The sequence below is a fragment of the Petaurus breviceps genome, unplaced genomic scaffold, assembly GCF_028583685.1.
Source record: "Petaurus breviceps papuanus isolate PSGF00001 unplaced genomic scaffold, PetGlider_PUasm1.0 91023, whole genome shotgun sequence".
Taxonomy (NCBI): domain Eukaryota; kingdom Metazoa; phylum Chordata; class Mammalia; order Diprotodontia; family Petauridae; genus Petaurus; species Petaurus breviceps.
The window spans coordinates 209,272-229,235 of NW_027187398.1; the positions used below are offsets into that span (position 1 = coordinate 209,272).

A 19,964-nucleotide genomic window follows, 5' to 3' on the forward strand; every position below is an offset into this window, starting at 1 on the left:
TCTCTCTCTCTCTCTCTCTCTCTCTCTCTCTCTCTCTCTCTCTCTCTCTCTCTCTCTCTCTCTCTCTCTCTCTCTCTCTCTCTCTCCCCCTCTCCCTCTCCCTCTCCCTCTCCCTCTTCCCCTCCCTCTCTCCCTCCCTCCCCTCACTCTCTCTCTCCTTTTCTCCGTTCTTCCTTCTCTTTTTCTTCTCTCTCTCCGCATAAGATATAGGTTCATACCTGTCGGTGCTCTGCCCAAAGAGAATGTAAATTTTAATCTCTGAAACTTTTCTTTTGTTTTGGTTCGTTTTTTCCTCTTAAAGATCAGCCTTAACTGCAAATCACTCTGGTCCCAGGCCAAGCCCAACTTGACATTGTTTGAACCCTGATTGGCTCAGAATGAATGTAAATAACAATGATCTTTTTTTTTTCAAGAGACCATTCTTTGCATCATTTTATTTATTAACAATATTTTACTCAGTATTGATCAGGTTCCTATTTGCTAGGGATTGTGCTAAGTACTGAGGATATAGGCAAAAAAATTGTCCCTTTTCTCAGGGAGCTCACAGTCTAATGGGAGAGGCAACATGTGAACAGCTCCATGTAAATAAGACTTACATAGAGTAATGATGTAATTGAATGTGCTTCATTATTTTTTAAAACATTGATTTAACATTTTTGATATAGATAGCTGAAAGTCTGCCTCTAAGTTTATGTTTATTTCAGTAGTTTTCATGGCTTTCTTTTTTTGTTGTTTTTTAATCTTTCATTAAAAAAAATTTATGTTTTCAACATTCACCATTACAAGATTTTGAATTTTATATTTTCTCCTCCCTTTCCCCTTCCCAAGAGGGCATGCAATCTGATATAGGCCATACATGTACAGTCATATTAAACATTTTCATATTAGTCATATTGTAAAGAAAAATTAGAACCAAAGGGAAAAACCACAAGAAAGAAAAAACAAAAAAGGAAAAATAGTATTCTTTGATCTGCATTAAGACTTCATAGTTCTTTCTCTGGATGTGTATAGCATTTTCCATCATGAGTCTTTTGGATTGTCTTAGATAATTGCATTGCTCAGGAGAGCTAAGTCTATCAAAGTTGGTCATTGCACAGTGTTGCTGTTATTGTGTACGTTTTCCTGGTTCTGCTCACTTCACTCAGCATCAGTTCATGCAAGTCTTTCCAGGTTTTTCAGAAGTCCACTTGCTCATCATTTCTTATGGAACAGTGATATTCCATTACATTCACCGCAAAGAGAATTGCTAGAAATATTTTGTACATGTGGGTTCTTTTCCCATTTTTATGATCTCTTTGGGATAATTGTGTAATTTTTGTTGTTTTTGTTATTAATATGGTCAATTAATGTTGAACCAACCCTGCATTCTTAATATAAATCTCACCTGGTCTTAGTGTGTGATATCTGTTATATATTGTAATCTCCTTGCTAATATTTTATTTAAAATTTTTGCATCAATATTTATTAGGGAAATTGGTCAGTAGTTTTCTTTCTCTGTTTTTGTTCTTCCTGGTTGAGGTATCAGCACCATATTTGTGTCATAAAAGGAATTTGGTAGTACTTCTTTGCCTATTTTTCCAGATAGTTTATATAATTTTGGAATTATTGTTCTTTAAATGTTTGGTAGAGTTGACTTGTGAATCCATTTGGTCCTGGGCATTTTTTCTCAGGGAGCTCATTGATGCCTTGTTCAACTTCTTTTTCTAAGATAAGGTTATTTAAGTATTTTATTTCCCCTTTAGTTAATCTAGGCAATTTAAATTGTTGTAAATATTTATCCACTTTGCTTAGATTGTCAGATTTATTGGCCTATGGTTGGACAAAATAGCTCCTGATAATTGTCTTAATTTCATCTTCATTGGTGGTGAGTTCACTCTTTTCATTTTTGATGCTAGTTATTTTTTAAAAAAATAACATTTATTGATGATTTTTCAGTTTTTTAAAAATAAAACCAGTTCCTAGTTTTATTTATTAATTAAGTGGTTTTCGTTAAGTTTTATTAATCCTTTGATTTTCAAGATTTCCAATTTGGTATTGAATTGATTTTTAATTTGTTCTCTTTCTAGTTTTTTTTAGTTGCATACCCAGTTAATTGATCTATTCTTTTTCTGGTTTATTGATGTTTAGAGCGATAAATTTTCCCCTAAGTACTGTTTGACTGCATCTTATAAAATTTTTGTGTATTGTCTCATTGCTGTCAATATCTTTAATGAAACTGCTGATTGTTTCTGTGATTTGTTTTTTGATCCACTCATTCTTTAGGATTAGATTAATTTCTAAATAATTGTTTCAATGAACCTTTATTGAAAGTAATTTTTATTGCATTATTATCTGAAAAGGATGCATTTAATATTTTTCCTTTTCTGACTTGGTTATGAGGTTTTATATGCCCTAATAGATGGTCAGTTTTTGTGTAGGTATCATGCACCACTGAGAAAAAAGCATACTGCTTTTTATTTCCTTTCAGTTTTCTCCAAACTTTAAAAAAGCCTGTTATCTCCATAACTTTTTTTCTTGTTTATTTTATGCTTAGATTACTTAGTTCTGATAGGGGAAAATTGAGGTCCTTCAATGTAATAGTAATGGAATTTGAAGATTTCCCCTTTTATTGGCAAGCTAACAGGTACTTAGCACTTAGTTTCAAGTTAAGTATTAAGACCCAGAACTTGTGAATTCCACAGTGAGATGGACTTGTTGACGTAACAGGAAGGGGCTGAACAGGGAAGAGCTGATACCATATATAAGGAAAAACATAAGCTGGAGAATCAGAACTTCTTGGAGCAAGCAGCTGGAGGCTGAGGAGGAAAGGCCCAGGCTGCAGAAAGTGATTTTGGTTTTGAGAATGGAGCTTATGGTGGTGGAGCTTCTTCTGAGAGCCAGCTGAGACTTCTGCTGAGAGCTTCCAAGAACCAGCTACAGCTGCCGAAGACTTCTGAGGGCCAGCCGAGCTGCTAAGGACTTCTGAGGGCCAGCCGGAGCTGCCAGAAGAAGCATGAATATGGTGTCAGTACTTTGTATGTCTGTTTTGGGTCTATGTTAATTTCACAGGCAGAAAGTGAATTGATGAGAATGCCAGCAATGTGCATGAATATTATTGTGGCTTTGTTAAGCCTTGTCTTCCCAGAAACAGAAACTGTGAAGTACTTGAGGTGGACTGGACACTGTGAGCTTCAGTATGGAACGGGAACTGGACAAGGAATTGGGAGCTGCCTGCCTTTGAACCCAGGTGACAGTTTGGTGGATTCAGTAGGAGCTGGGACCATGGAAGAGGAACCATGGAAGCTGACAGCCTGCCTTGAGTCAAGATGAAAAGACCTTTTCTTGGGTATTTAATGCTGATAGATGAGATTGTAACTTACTTGTGACCTAGGGGTTGATGGCCTTTGTACTTTCCACTATCACTTAAGAGGGTACTTAGTAGTGACTGATGATATTGTAACTTAATTGCATCCCCTTGGTGGAGCACTTTGATCTTTGTACTTTGTGTCAATTAAAGGCTTGCCTCCTTAAGGGTGATTGAATCAGGCATTTACTAAATGAAGGACTTACTAAATGAATGTTATCTTTTGCTGAAAAGTATGTGACCACTTTGGTGAAAACTATGTGGCCATTTTAGTGATAAGTTGTGAAGTTAAAACATTCTGAATGCTGTACTGTGAATGTTTTGTCTTGGTTTGTTATTGAATAGAGAGTTCACTGTATGGTGTAATCAGAACCTTGAGAGCTGTTCACAGCAGCAGTCTTTTGGAAAGTTGCTCCTGCTTGGCTTTACGCTCACTAATATAGTTTTATTGTATCTCCTCCTGTAAATCATTTAACTTCTTTAAGAATTTGGATGCTGTACCATTTGGTGTATATATGTTTAGTATTTATATTACTTTGTTGTCATACCTTTTAGGAAAATGTAGTTTCCCTGCTTATCTCTTTTAATTAGGTCTATTTTTGCTTTTGCATTGTCCAAGATCTGATGATTGCTACCGTTGCTTTTTAAAAATCTCAGTTGGAGCATAATAAGATTCTTTTCCAGCCCTTTATTTTTACTCTACATGTGTCTCTGTTTCAGATGTGTTTCCTGTAAACACCATATTGTTCGATTCTGGTTTTTAATCTATTTTGCTATCCACTTCTGTTTTATAAGTAAGTTCATCCTATTCACATTCACAGTTATGGTTTCTAAATGTTCCCCCCATCCTATTTTTTCCCCATTTCTCTCTCTTCCTTTGCCTGACCCCCTCCCATGACCACTACCTCCCTCAATCTGCCCTCCCTTCTTTTAGCCCACACCCTCTTCTCATATCCCTATTTCCCTGTAGGGCAAGATAGATTTATATACCCATCTGAATGTTTGTTATTCCTTCTTTGAACCAGTACCAATGAGAGTAAGGATCAAGTGTTGCCTGCAATGCATCCCTCCAATTTTCTTCTCCCCTGTAAAAGCTTTTTCTTTTGTATATCTTTTATGTGAGTTTATTAACCCCATTCTTCCTCTCCCTTTCCAATTATCCCAATGAATCTCTGTCTCTCACCCCTCAACTTTGTTATTTTTAAATCACTTCCATAATTACTCACACCTGTGCCCTCTGTCATATATACTCCTAACTACCTAATAATGATAAAATTCTTAAGAGTTATAAGTATCATTTTCCCATGTTGGAATATAAACAGGTTAACCTTGTTGAATTTCTTATGATTTCTCTTTCATGCTTACCTTTTTATGCTTCTCTCAAATCTTATGTTTGAAAGTTAGATTTTCTATTCAGTTCCGGTCTTTTCATCAGAAATGCTTGAAAGTCCTGTTTTTTAGTAAATGTCCATTTTTTCTCCCAGAAAGATTATATCCCGTTTTCTTGTGTAGATGATTTTTGGTTGTGATCCTAGCTCCTTTGCTTTCCAGAATATAATTTTCTAAACCCCTCCAATCCTTTAATGTGGAAGCTGCTCAATCTTGTGTGATCTTGACTGTGCCTCTATAATATTTGAATTGTTTCTTTCTGACTGCTTGCAGTATTTTCTCCTTGACCTGAGAGTTTAGGAATTTGGCGAAAATATTCCTAGGAGTTTTTATTTTGGGATTTCTTTCAGGAAATGATTAGTAGATTCTTTTGATTTCTATTTTGCACTTTGGTTCTAGGATACCAGGGCTGTCTTCCTTGATAATTTCTTGAAATACAATGTGTAGGCTCTTTTTTTGATCATTGCTTTCAGATAGTCTCATAATTGTTAAATAATCTCTCCTGGATCTATTTTCCAGGTCAGTTGTTTTTCCAGTGAGACAATTCACATTTTCCTCTTATTTTTTCATTCTTTTGCTTTTGTTTGATTTTTTTTTTATGTCTCATGGAGTCATAAGCTTTTTTGTTGTTGTTTTTAAAGCAATTGGGGTTAAGTAACTTGCTCAAGGTTACATGGCCATTTATTTTGTGTGGGTGCCAAGTATCTGAGGCTGGAATCGATCCTGGGTCTCCCGATGACGGGGCCAATGCTCTTACTCACTGCTCCACCTGGCCACCCCAGTCATAAGCTTTTACTTATCCAATTCTAATTTTTTTCTTTTTTTTTTTAAGCAAATGCTTTATTAACTTCTAGTTTACATCATTCATTTCTGCAAGATTTTCAGTTACAAATTTTCTCCCCATTTTTCCCCTACCCACCACCCCAAAATAGCGATCCCACTGGATATCCCCTCCTCCAATCTGCTCTCTCCCATATCTTCTCCCATACACCCTCTGACCTTCCAGTAGGATACGGTGGATCTCTATGCCCCAGTACCCATATATCTTATTTCCCAGTTACATGTAAAATAATATTGATAATAGTATATGTGTGTGTGTGTGTGTGTGTGTGTGTGTGTGTGTGTTTGAAACATTTTATTTAAAACTTTGAATTCCACATTCATTCCCTTCCTCCCTTGTTACTCACCCTTACTGGGAAAATAAGCAATTCAGTATAGTTTGTACGTGTGTAGCTAATGCAAAACAATAACATAGTAGATATATTGTAAAAGATTGATTATATTTCCCTCCCTCCTATCCCACCTCCCACTTGTTCTGTTCTCTACTTTGATCCTGTCCCTTTTCAAAAGTGGGTGCTTCCAAATTCCCCCCCCCCAGCCTGCCCTCCCTTTCATTATCCCCCCTCTCATCCCCTTCTCCTCTATTGTCCTGAAGGGTGAGATACGCTATTTAGTGTGTATGTCGTTTCCTCCCTAAACCAAATTCAGTGAGAATAAGTTTGACCCATTTCCTTTTGCCTTCCTGTTCTTCCCCTCCATTTTAATCATTTTCCCTTACCTCTTCTATATGAGATAGTTTACCCCATTCTGTCTCTCCCCCTCTCCTCTCATTATATTCCTCTCTCACCTCTTAATTTCACCTTTTAAGTATCATCCCTTCCCATTAAATTGGTCCTGTACCCTCTATCTATGTATACCTGTACACATATATACCCACATTCACATTTGTATTCATATGCCTATATGCCCTCCTATATAGACTTATATATGTGTGTGTGGGGGGGGGTATACATACAATTATTGTTTTTCCATGTAGGAATGTAAATAGTTCAACTTTGATAAGTTCCTTATGATTTCTTTTCCCTTCTCATGCTTCTCTTGCTTCTTGTATCTGAGTGCCAAATTTTCTATTTAACTCAGGTTTTTTCATCAAGAATGCTTGAAAGTCTTCTATTCCACTGAATGACTATATTTTCCCCTGAAACATGATACTCATTTTTGCTGGGTAGGTGATTCTTGGTTTTAATCCTAGCTCCTTTGAGTTCTGGAATTCCATATTCCAAGCTCTTCAATCCCTCAGGATAGAAGCTGTCAGATCCTGGGTTATCCTGATTGTGTTTCCACAATATTCAAATTATTTCTTCCTGGCTGCTTGTAATATTTTCTCCTTGATCTGGGAATTCTGGAACCTGGCTGTAATATTCCTAAGAGTTTTCTTTTTGGTATCTTTTCCAGGAGGTGATCAGTGGATTCTTTCAACCTCTATTTTGCCCTCTGGTTCTGAAACATCAGGGCAGTTTTCCTTGAGAATTTCTTGAAAGATGGTTTCTAGGTTCTTTTTTTGATCATGGCTTTCAGGTAGTTCAATAATTTTTAAATGATCTCTCCTGGATCTATTTTCCAGGTCAGTGGTTTTTCCAATGAGATATTTCACATTGACTTCTATTTTTTCCATTTGTTTGGATCTGTTTAATAGTATCCTGATTTCTCATAAAGTCACTAGCTTCCATTTGCTCCAATCTAATTCTGAAGGAATGATTCTCTTCAGTGAGCTTTTGATATTCTTTTTCCATCTGGCAGATTTGGCTTTTTAAGGCATTCTTCTCATTGCTTTTTTTGAGCCTCTTTTGCTATTTGGGTTAGTCTATTTTTTAAGGTGTTATTTTCTTCAGTCAGATTGTTGACCCTCATTTCATAATTTTCTTGCATCATTCTTATTTCCCTTCCCAATTTTTCCTCCACTTCTCTTACTTGGTTTTCAAAATTCTTCTTAAGGTCATCTGTGGCCTGTAACCAGCTCTTATTTTTCTTGGAGGCTTTTGGTGCAGGAGTTCTGACTTCACTGTCTTCCTCCTGTTCCATGCTTTGATCCTTTTTGTCCCCAAAATAGGAGTGTAAAGTTGGGTTGCTCTGCTTGGTTTGCTTCCTTTGCCTGCTCATGTTGCCACTCAGTTACTTGACTTTTGGGCTTTTTGCCACCATAGGACTGCCACCAGACAGGGGAGCTTCATCCCAAATGCTGGGGTTTTCTCACTTACCTAAGATATTAGTTGTATGCCCTCTCTAAAGCCTCCACATGCTCTGGCAAGCTGGTCACACCCCCCATGACCTCCACCTTATACAGTGATCCAGATCCAAGCAGGTTAAAGCAACAGTGATTACCCCTCAGATTGGTTGCTTGGTCCCCCTACGATCTTCAGGCCAGGAGCTGAAACTGCCACATGGCAGCAGCTGTGGCACCTAAACAGCTTCTTGCCCCGGGGGCAAAGGCTGACCACACTCCCAGCCACTGGATCCCAAAGTCCACACTGCACTGACCTCTCACTTTGTCCTTAGCATCTATGTGTTGACAATTCTGGAAACTACTAGAGCTGCTGGGGATCTGAAGTCCCTCCAGCCAGTAGCTGGTCAGACCGCCCTGGGGCTAAGACCTCTGGCTCAGTGGGGCTGGGGTTGGCTCCCAGACCACTGCGTTGGCCTCTTGCTGCCAGCCTACCAGGCTGTCCTCAGCGGGAGGTTAGTTTCTCTGTGTCATTTTGTGGGTTCTGTAGCTCTAAAGTTTGTTCATAGTCACTTTTCACATGAATTGGAGGGGGTGGGAGCTGGAGCCATGCAAAGGTCCTGTTTCTACTCCGCCATCTTGACTCCCCCAATTCTAATTTTTAAGGAATTATTTTCTTCAGTGACTTTTTGTGCCTCCTTTTCCTTTGGCCAGTTCTTTTTCTTAAAAAGTTCTTTTTTTTTCCTATGAATTTTTGTACCTCTTTTTCCATTTGGCCCATTCTATTTTTAAGGTGTTATTTTCATTATTTTTCTTTTGTCCTTCCTTTACCCAGCTATTGACTCTCTTTTTATAATTTTCTTTTATTTCATTTCTTTTCCCAATTTTTCCTTTACTTCTCTTATTTTATTTTTAAAATCTTTTTTGAGCTTTTTCTTTTTTCTTTTAAGCAATTGGGGTTAAGTAACTTGCATAAGGTTACACGGCCAGTTTTTTTGTGTGGGTGTTAAGTATCTTAGGCCAGAACTGATCCTGGGTCCTCCTGACTGCGGGGCCGGTGCTCTTACGCACTGCACCACCTTTTGCCCCTTTTGAGCTTTTTCTAGGCATTCTCCTTGTGCCTGTGACCAATTCACATTTTTCTTTGAGACTTTACAGGTAACTTTTTTGGGTATTTTGTTGCATTCTTTTGAGTGTATGTCTTGCTCTTTTCTGTAACTTAGTAACTTTCTGTGGTCAGGTTCTTTTTTTGTTTGGTCATGGGGGCACTGTCTCAGGCTTCAGGTTTTTCATGCTGTTTTTCTGGGAATCTGTAAGTTTTGTTCTTCCAAGGTAGTATGGTCACTGCTTTCCTACGTTGTGCTCTGTTCTTTGAGCAACCATAAGCATTCTTCTCTGCCCTGGAACTTTGACTAACGTCCCCACTTCCAAGCATCCACAAGTGCTAGTATGCTAATGCTCCTCCTCACCCTGGATGCAACCTGGGACCACATATGGCCACTGCAATATTCCACATTACAACATAGTCCTGCACCCACTGCCTGCAAAGGGACCCCCTGTAATCTCCTTCTGACCATTTGTCTGACTGCCTTACTAACTGTCAACTGACAGTTTCAAAATCCACTTTTGCAGCTCCCAAGGTCTGTTGCTGGCTTGCTGGCCCCAGCCAGCACTGCACTTTGCTCTACTCTTACCCTGGTGAGATAGATCTTTCCTGTTGACCTAAGTTTCCTTGGACTAGAAAGTTTTTTCACCTAGTTCAACTGTTTTTGGTTCTGTACCTCCAGAATTCATTTTGAGGTGTTATTTTAAAGTTGTTGGAGAGGAATTTGGAAGAGCTCAGGCAAGTCTCTACCTTTACTCCACCATCTTGACTCTGCCCCAGTCTCTACGAATTTTTTTTAATCTTTTGACTTAAATCTAATATTTCTGACCTCATAAAGCTATTGAGTTGTGATTGATCCATTCTCTTTTTTAGGGAGTCCACTACTTAGCTAAGGTTTTCCCCCATTCTAATCTTTCCTTAAGGGCTTAATTTTGCTTCATTTTTTTTTCTACGTACTATTGTCATTTCTGTGGCCAAGCCAGTTTTTTTCCCTCTGAGGCATTATTTGTAGTTGTTGTAGTTTTCCTTTCATATTCTTGGTTCTTTTAGCCAATAGTATTTCTCCATTGTGTTTGACATTTTCTTCTGCTTATTCATTTCTCAAGCCTCAGTTTCTGGATTGAGGTTTTGTGTTAGGGCCAAACTCTACCCCATTTAGTACTCTTGAATTGAGTGGGCAGGCCTGCCTTGTCTCTTGCTCGGACTCCTTTGAAGGCTTCCAGGAGCCATTCAAAAAGGCCTGAAAATAGATGTATGTGCTAACTAGCAGGGCCTGTTCTCCCTACGCAAGTAATTTCTGCAGTGCTGGTCTATTCTCTGTTGCTCAGATAGGCTAAAGCCAATACAGTTAATTTTAGGCTCCAGGTGAGGTACTGTCTTCTTCCAACGGTGGGCTTATCTTTCACAGACTTCTGGAAGTGTTCTTATGCAGGTTTGGCCTAGATATAGGAGCATGAAGTTAGTTCTCATTGATTTTCACTATCACTATTCCTTAAGCATTTTTAGTTTTGGAGTATTTGGGGGAGAGCTGAGCTCCTCTAGAACTTAGATGTGGCCATCTTACCTCAAAGTCCTGTTTTAAATACATACACACACCCCTTTTAAGTTCAGATACAGTGGTGCACTAACCACTCCCTGCTCTCATCTTTCCATTTCTCTCTCTGTATGTTCATATAAGTCATCTCCCATTTGTGGTATGCCTTTCTTTCTCTCCACTTATTGAAATCCTCTTTAGCTATGGTGCCACTTGTTCCATCATGTCTTTCCTGTTCCACCTGACACCTCCTCATGAATTTCCGGGGAATAAAACCAATATTTCACAGAATACATAGCCAGAGATTCAGTTGAAGTTAATACTTTGCTTTGTCTTGGGGATAAATCTTGCTCAAGGTTCTTCGATGGATTCTCTTCCACATGTATTTGGGTAAGAATTGAGGGAGCTGCCAGACTTAATGTCAAGAATTTTATAGCCAGTATGGTTTTCATAAGGACCCTGAACAATAAAGTTACTTTCAGGCTTCTGCAAAAATTCCATGTAAAAGATAGCAGCTGAAATTAGACTTCTCTAAAGACAGCGTCCACAGCTTGTAATCCTTACCAATAGCATAACGTGAATACAGCTGGTTAGGTTCATTTGCTTGATCTTTTCTGGACATATCCTTTCCTGTAGCAAATCTCATTAACAGGGACTAGGAGAGTAACACATTAATTAAGTAGTAGTTGTGCAAGCTGTTCCTCTACATGAATGTCCTTTTGTAATATGTCAAGTTAAGAATAGAATAATGGTTATCATTAGACTAGGTAAGAGTGGAGATTTGAGTAATTGAGCCATTTCTACTTTCCACTTGGTCAATTCACTCATATGTAAGGGCAAAATCTTTATATGTATAACCTGTGAAGCCCCTATGACCAATAGCTTTTTCTTAGCCTCCTGAGACCTTTCAGAAGAGATTTAGCATTAGAATTCCTATGTTAGAATAACTAATTTATGCTTTTCACACTACTAGGCCAGGAATGCTGATATCTTCCAAGTCAGACAGGGAGTGATAACCCTCTGTGGTTGAGTCATTGACCAAATTTGTTTTGTTTTGTTTTGTTTTGTTTTGAAAGGAAAACTGTCAGCAGAAATATTTTTTCCAAGTCAGGTTTGAAGGATTGAATGGTTTTATTGTTTATACCCCTAGCAAATACAGTGACAAAATTCTCCTCACTGTAGATCACGCCGTCTTTGGATTTCTTTAACAAACCAGGTGATGGCAGATCTGAGCTGTAACACCTCGTTGTGGAGTAAGCCAGCAGCGCAGAAGATGGGGTTTATGCCTCTCGGCAAATGCTCATTATGCTATCGCTGAAATGCCCATCTGAATCATTTCTTTATGGTAGATTTGACATTGAGAGTTTTATTTTAATATTTTAGTAATGTCAAGAAAATCATCAACTAGGACAATTGGGCCTCTGTTAATAGTTTTTGGATTCATTGAAAATTCCAGTGGTGTTCAAAAAATATGTCACATAAACTCACATTTACTTAGTTTCACTGCCAGGAATTTCAACAAAACCCTGAATTCCTGCTTTTAGTACTACTAAGTTGTAGAACTTTACGACTTCTCTTTGTGCCATCAGATAATGTCAAGTGAATAATCTCAGCATATCAGGGAAATTTAATTCAATCTAATATTATCAGAAGGTCATTGACTCATGATTTTGTGTTGTGTGTGAGGTGGGGCTGGGACACGTATTCTCTGTTGCTGACCAGTGTCACTAACCTTACACAGGATTTAGACAGCCTAGATGTGGCTCCATTCACGTTCTCCAAGATCTCCAAGATCATGTGCTGTATTATCTCCTTCATCCCAGTGGGCCTCATACATATTCAGTTAGATCAGTTTTACACTTGAAGAAATACATGCCATTTTTTTTTTGATCACAACAACCCTGTGAAATAGGCAGGGCATTAGTATTTCTGCCTTATAATAAGATAAGGATGCCAAAGCCCAGGTAGTTCAAGGTTAGTAAATGGCAAAATCAAGATTCTAATTCAGGACTTTTGTTTCTAGTCCCTTGTACTTTCCACTACACATTGTTACTACTTGTATGAATGGTACATGAATGTGCATATGATCTCATAAAATGATGTCTCATTTTACAGAGAAGAAAGACACCTTGGGGGGGAAATTTGAAAAATGTGTTGAAACAAAATAGTTCTAAAATCATTTGACCAGCAGGGGGAGACAAGAGACCCATTTTTGGGTTGGGGGTGGTGTTTGGGTTGTTGTCTCTCCCTTGTACTTATGTAAGATCTGGAAAACAGTGATAAATCATTTGATATCCTCCCTGAACATTAAGGAAGCATAACACAGATAAATACCTTTAAAATGTATGATAAAAAGTTTAATAACACTAAATACTATGTATGGTGTCCATATAGTTTTTATTGATCTTTTGCTTTTTTACTTGACCACCATTTCCCTCAGAAGCTTCTCATATGACAATTTTTTTTAAAGAAAAAAATCAATAAAACTGATAAATACATCAAAAAAGTCTGAAAATATGTGCATTGTATCAAACCTGTGGATTTTTACCCCTTTCAAGGGCCAGGGAAGAAGTGTCTTCTCAAATCTCTTCTTTGGAGCTATGTTTGATTATTCTTAGCAATTTCACAACCACTTTTAATTGTTGGTTGGTCATTCCCATTTCCATTGTTTCAATATATTATATAGTATATTGTTTTTCTTGCCTTTGATTACTTGACTCTATAATAACATTCCATTATGTTGCCATTCCCCAAACAGTGGGCATCTACTTTGTTAATAATTCTTTGCTATCATGAAAAGAGCTACTATAAATATTTTGGTATATATAGGGCCTGTCTTTTTATCAATGACATGTTGGGGGTAAGTAGTAGCCTAGTAGTAGAATGTCTGGCTCAAAAGGTTTGGAAATTTTAGTCACTTTATTTGAATAATTCCAAATTGTTTTCCAAAATAATTGAGCTGATTCATAGCTTCATTCACAATGCACTAGTATGCCTATTTTCTCACTACATTAATTTCCCTCCTACATTAATTATCATTTTTTCTCCTCTTTGCCAGTTTGCATGGTATAAGGTAAAACTTCAGGGTTGTTTTGATTTACATTTCTCAGTACTATTAGTGATTTAGAGCATTATTTCACATGGTTAACAGTTTGCAGTTCTCTTGAAAACTGTTCATATCTTTTGACCACTTACCTATTTGGGAATGACTTGTAGTCTAATATTTATCTGTTTATTTACCTTGGACATAGAAACACTTATCAGAAAAATTTTATATAAAGATATTTTCCCATTTGATTACTTACCTTTTTATCCTAGGTGACTTAATTTTGTTTGTGCAGAAGCATAGTTTTATGTAACCAAACAATTTCTTGTAATCAAAGTTACCCATTTTATATTCTGTAATTACCTCTATCTCTATTACATCTTCTACCCAGGTATTATGTGATCAACTCCTCTTCTGATTTTCATGATATGATTTTTAATAAGATAACATTTATTTAATATTTATTGTGGCATATGGTATAATGCAATAATTTTAAATGAAAGATGAGATCCAGGTTCATAATCAAGTTACATTGATGTTTCTGCATGCCCCAGTACCTTGTCCTTGATTAAAATGAGAGAAGATAAATACATGATTATTTTACAGGCTATCGTTTTTACTCTGATCTTAAAATAAAGTTTTTAAAAATTATATTTAATTTTCTTTTAACTTTCAGAAGTTGGAATCTCTAAAGAAGAGGCTCTAGAAACACTGCAAATAATAAGGCGAGAATGCCCCGTGGATATGTCAAAATCTGCCTCTCTGTCCACATCAGGCAAGAAATGTACAGCATTGCAACTTCTTGAGGAAGAACACACCCAGGGCTTTATAATTACCTTTTGTTCAGCACTGGATAATATTATGGGAGGTGGAATACCCTTAACCAAAACGACAGAGATTTGTGGTGCACCAGGTGTTGGAAAAACACAGTTATGGTAAAAGAAAAATGTCACTTTTAAAAAATGTGCATAGTAACATGTAAAATTATTTAAAGGGCTTCTGAGTTATAGCTCTATTCAGTAAAAAAAAAAATTTAAACCTAGAAGCTTTTATTTCTATGTATAAAACAAAATTAGAGGTTGTTCACTTTTTTTCCATTACTAAAAAGCACTGTCTTTGATAAATATACATTTTTGTTTTAGTTATGGGAATTAAACCATGAGAAATGCTTTCAGCATCGTTGAAAACAACCTAATATTCTGCTGGCCTGTTTTCTAAGAGAAAATATTCAATCATTCAGTCAACTAGCCTTTAACAAGTGCCTATGTTCCAGGGACTGTGCTAATCGGTGGGGACACAAAGAAAGGCAAAAAACAAATAGTCCTTTTTCTTAAGGATCTCACAGTCTGATGGAAGTGAGAGAGAACGTGTAAATATGCATGGAGATTATTACTCATAATATCATTTTTAAAAGGTCAGGAGCTTATCCTTAACATTTTTAATTTGCATTTATGCCAGTTTAATATTCTTCATGAATATATAAAGATATAGAATAGCATGGTATCTTAAAGGGCCAGCCTTGGGTTCAAGTTCTACCTCTAGCATGGACTAGCTTAGTGACCATGGGCTCAACCTATCAATACCCCCAGGTAGATCTCTTACAATCTTGATCTCATTGGCGAAGGATGTTTCCATGCCAAGACTTCCTCATGCCAGTGAAATCCCAGATTCTCTTCTCCAACTTCCCACCAAAAATAAAATATTATTCAGTAGTACTCCCCAACCTTTCACACTGTCATCACATTATTTTATTTTTTTAAAGCAATTGGGGTTAAGTAACTTGCCCAAGGTTACATGGCCAGTTATTTTGTGTGGGTGTTAAGTATCTGAGGCCAGAACCGATCCTGGGTCCTCCCAACTCTGGGGCCGGCACTCTTACTGTGCCACCTAGCTGCCCTGTAGCTGTTATTTTGATAATTTCTTCTTATCTGCCCTTGGGTCCTCTCTTCTTACTTACCAGGGAAAACCTTTCCCTCAACACCTTTTTAAGAAAGCCCCAGCCGTTATCTATTATACTTCCTACCTCTCTGGCTATCTCTTCGTTGCAAACCACCTTGGTCCTCCCCCTCCAATCATGAACAATCAGATCAACTCAGTTGTTCCTAGGTGAAGTCTGCCAATCTACTCCCTATGGCTCACTCACCATCCTGATAACTCCTGACCAAAGTGCCCCTTCCCTAAGGGGTCATCACTCCCCATTGTGTGTTAGAATAGTAGAATTAGAATATGATTTTAATTTTAGAAAAGAATATAGGCTCCTTGAAGGCAAGAGCTGTCTTCATTTTTGTATCCCCAACACTTAACATTGTACTTGGCACATAGTAAACACTTAGTAAATCTTTTTCATTTAATACAGAAATTATTTCTCTGTTTAACTCTAAATGTTGCTTAGAAAATATTTTATTTTATTCTCTTAAGATCTCATTTTTACATTTAAAATAAATTTGTTTTGTTGTGATGCCAGCCAGAAATAACTACCAAATATACGTTCATCAATTTAAAAGCATGCCTGCAGGCTCTAGTTGGGTACATTCAAAGAAATAAAGTTAAAATCTCCACTCTGCCCCAGCCTGGCCCAGGTAACCCCAAGTGAATCTAATTGCCAGGATCAACATTTCCCCTCCCTGAGCTTGAAATTGACAAGTTTTCTTCCTCCTCAGGCTGAACATGAGTAACACTCACTTCTTTTGACTTCTGTTTCTCTTCACAGCCTGCAATTAGCAGTAGATGTACAGATCCCAGAATGTTTTGGAGGAGTAGCAGGTGAAGCTATATTTCTTGATACAGAAGGTACTTTTATGGTTGACAGAGTGGTAGATCTTGCCACAGCCTGTGTTCAACATCTTCACCTTATTGCAGGATCACACTTGGAAGAAGAGGGTAAGTTTAAAAGAGATCTTCTTTCCTAAAGTAAATGAGTTCCCTGGAGTCTACATACACTGGCAATTAAAATAATTTTATTTAGGTGCTGATCCTTAAAATTAGTTGTGAAGTAAATTAATGGCTTTTAAATGGCTTCTCTTCCCCTCCCCATTCTTTCATGCCTTTAGATATTTTGACATAAATGAATACTTTTCATAAGTCACTTATTTTTCCTTGAATAAGCCTGGGGTGGGGAGGGGGGAGGAGGGAAGGGTATGTACCATGTTCCCCACTAGGAGCTATCTTCCTTAGTTACCCATAGCCTGGAGGGCACCAGCCCATTAAGTGGGCAGCTTTCCCTCCATCCTATCCCACCCTCCACTAATTCCAGGCCATCAAGATCTCCATACCCAACCTTCCTTGCCAGTGTCCCTTTTCTCTTTTTTCCCACCTAGCAGACAGACCTCCCCATCCCTATTCTTGTGAAATAAGCTACATTCCCTACTTTCTTCCTGCCCCAGTCCCCTGTAAGGCTTTCAACTTACCATTAGAATCTTTGGACCTTTCCATGTATCCCAAAACTGAACTCACCTTTGTGCATTGTCTTCCCCGAGTAGAAAGTGAGCCTCTTGAGAACAGGAGCTAACTTTTCTGTTTGTATCCTTAGAGCTTAAAATGGTACTTATTATATTTTGTTGTTGTTATTCATTTGTTTCAGTTGTGTCTAACTCTTGGGGGCCCTATTTGGGATTTTCTTAGCAAAGATACTGGAATGGTTTACCATTTTCTTCTTTAGCTCATTTTACAGATGGAGAACTAAGACAAAGAGGGTTAAGTGACTTGCCCAAATTCATGCAGCTAATAAGTGTCCAAGGCCAGATTTGAACTTAGGAAAAGGAGTCTTTCTCACTGTAGGCCTGGTGCTTTATCCACTGCACCACCCAGCCACCCCACTTAGTACATAGGAAGTGCTTAATAAATATTTTTTTTATTCGTGGCAAAGTATATACTTAGAAAATTTATTTATAAAATCCCATTCATTTGCTGTGTAGAGTACAGTATTGCCTGTTGCTTTGAATAGACAGTATCCACTTAAGTTTAGCATTTATTCAGTACTTGTGCTTTGTGCCAAAAGCACACAGCACTTGCTATGCTAGGCACATATCAAATATGGCATAGCTCCTGCTGTCATGGAGTCTGATAAAATTATACAACACATGAACATAAATGTAAAGTGAAATATTTTATTGGCCACTATTTTGTATAGTCTCCTAGGATTAAAGTAGCTCATTTTGTTGCTTGTTGAAAATATTAAGCAAATTTAGTGAGTATTTAAAATAATAACTGTTGCTATGATACAGTGGAAAGAGTGCCAGATTTGGAGGCAAAGGGCTTGTGTTCATATTCTAGCTCTGTACTTAAATGTGACTAAATATGATCTGAGCAAGTTACTTCTGCCTGAGGCCTCCGTTCTCTCATATGTAAAATGAAGGGGTTGCATTAGATGACCTATGAGGACTCTTCCAGTTCTAAATCTTTGAATTTTTCACTTCTTAAGTGTATTGGTTTTTAATGTAGCAAGCTGCATACCTGTGTCTCTGAAACCTAAGAATTTCATTTTCAGCTGGTCTATTTTGAAGATGAAAAGAATGTTGTGTTTTTGTTTTTCATCTTTTTCTAATTTAATTTCCAAGTATTCCACTTCAGTTAGCAAATAAACACATGAATTTTTGCCCTTGAAATGCCTTAGTATTTTTAAAGGCACGTGAGGAAAAAAATGCATGTGGAATAAACTTTAAAACACTCTGTTTGTAAAACACATAGAAATCGTGATCTGACCATATTAATAATGGCTTATATTTTTATTAGTAATGCTTTAGCTTACATTTTTATTACCTTTTCAAGATTTATAACATTTTTTTGGTAGCAACCCTGTAAGGTAGGTAGGTGTAGGTTTTATTATTTCTATTTTGCAAATGAGGAAAAGTTTCAGAGAGGTTAGATGATTTGTTTCAGCCTTACATAATTTGTAAGTAATTGAGCCAGGACTTAAGCCCAGGTCTTAAAGCATGGACACAGTATACCTCTTAGAAATGTGAGGGCAAAGTAGATCAGAGACATTAAGTGATTTTTCAGGGTCCTAGTATTCAATAGAAAAGCTAAAAATTGAACTCAAGACATAACTCAGAGTTGGATATTTTAACCAGTCAGTAGCATAATCCAGAGAAGCATCAGTCCCTTTGCTTCCATTTTTGTAAATTTTTTTGGATTTAATAGGAGGCATAACCTTTTCTCTTATGTGTTATTGAATTTATTATTTTCCCACCCTCAACAAAACAATTAGAGATTATAAATAAATCATTATCTAAGGACCTGTTGTTGTTTGTTTCAGAGTACCAAAAAGCATTGGAGAACTTTTCCCTAGAAAGCATACTCTCTCATATTTATTATTTTCGTTGTCACAACTATATGGAGCTACTCGCACAGGTTCATCTCCTTCCAGACTTCATTTTGGAACATTCAAAGGTATGGAACCTTTGGACATGTCTAAAAATCACAGGCTATAAGCATACTGACATCAAGTTAAGATAAAAACATTCTTTCTTAATTCTTTAGCCAGTCGGAACATTTTTTTTCTTTTCCCTCTCACCACCATCTAAACATTTACTTTTTATGTTCTGGATGATGTAAACCACCAATTGTTCCCATTTTTCTCCTTTGCCTTCTCTCTTGCCACCCCCACAACCATTTCCCTCTTTTCATTTATTTACTACCCAATAATAGTCATACCATCATTTTGCCTCCTGAGGTACTTTGTGCTGAAAATAGGTTTACTGTATTGCCTTAATTATGGAGATGCATGTGTTCTGCAAATTAATGCTTTTAAAAATGCCTCTTCTATTCATAGACTTAGTGAAAACCTTCCTCTCCATCTATTGCCTTTCTTTGTCCGATGAGGACCTATGCTACTTGGTGCGTAGGACCATGAAGGACAATATACATTGGAAGCTGCCTTCTATTCAGATATGGAATACAATGGAAATCTAATTCAATATACTTTGGGAACTGCATTTTGAGTTTGGTTATGCCTCAGGGAGGCTTTATCCTTTCTTTCCCCAAATCTAATACAGTAGGGCTAAATGACTACTCCTTATGGGTGATCATTTGTTTAAAAAAGTTGCAGAGGGTTGTAGCAAAAGAAGTTTGGTAGATTAATATATTAATCTCCAAATGTAGGCTGTCCCTATTCCCTCACCGTGTAACTCAAGATTTTCATAGGGTTAAGCTTCTTTGCTTTCTTTCCTGTGTTTAATTTTGTGTTCATCTAACAAATCAGAGGAGTTAAAAAGGAGGTAGTATTTTCCCGGAATCCCACCAGATTACATGCAACAGGCACACAAAATGATCTGCAGTTAACTGCCAAGGTGGAAACTAGTGATCGTGTGTAGACACTTTTTGTTTTTCTGTGGTTGTTGACACAGAGCCTTTTTTTAAAAACAAATTTTTTTATTTTGAAAAAAATTGTTTTTTGTTATTAAATTTTTTTTATTATTTATTTTTGTTGTTTTAAGTTCTAAACTGTCTCCCTCTTTCCCTTCCCACCTCATTCTAGAGAAGGCCACTGCTTAACACAGGGGTGTGTGTGTGTGTGTGTGTGTGTGTGTGTGTGTGTGTGTGTGTGTG

General features: G+C 37.3%; 1 protein-coding gene across 5 annotated transcripts in view; it reads left to right on the forward strand.

Annotated features, from left to right (window-relative positions):
* RAD51C (RAD51 paralog C) overlaps nucleotides 1-19,964 on the forward strand; it is an 83,785-nt gene that overhangs the window by 12,896 nt on the left and 50,925 nt on the right. For all 5 annotated transcript variants that reach the window (XM_069078161.1, XM_069078162.1, XM_069078163.1 and 2 more), the window contains exons 2-4: nucleotides 14,095-14,353; nucleotides 16,129-16,298; nucleotides 18,673-18,806. In XM_069078161.1, the coding sequence (XP_068934262.1) occupies nucleotides 14,095-14,353; nucleotides 16,129-16,298; nucleotides 18,673-18,806 (563 nt within the window). The remainder of the gene's footprint in view (nucleotides 1-14,094; nucleotides 14,354-16,128; nucleotides 16,299-18,672; nucleotides 18,807-19,964) is intronic.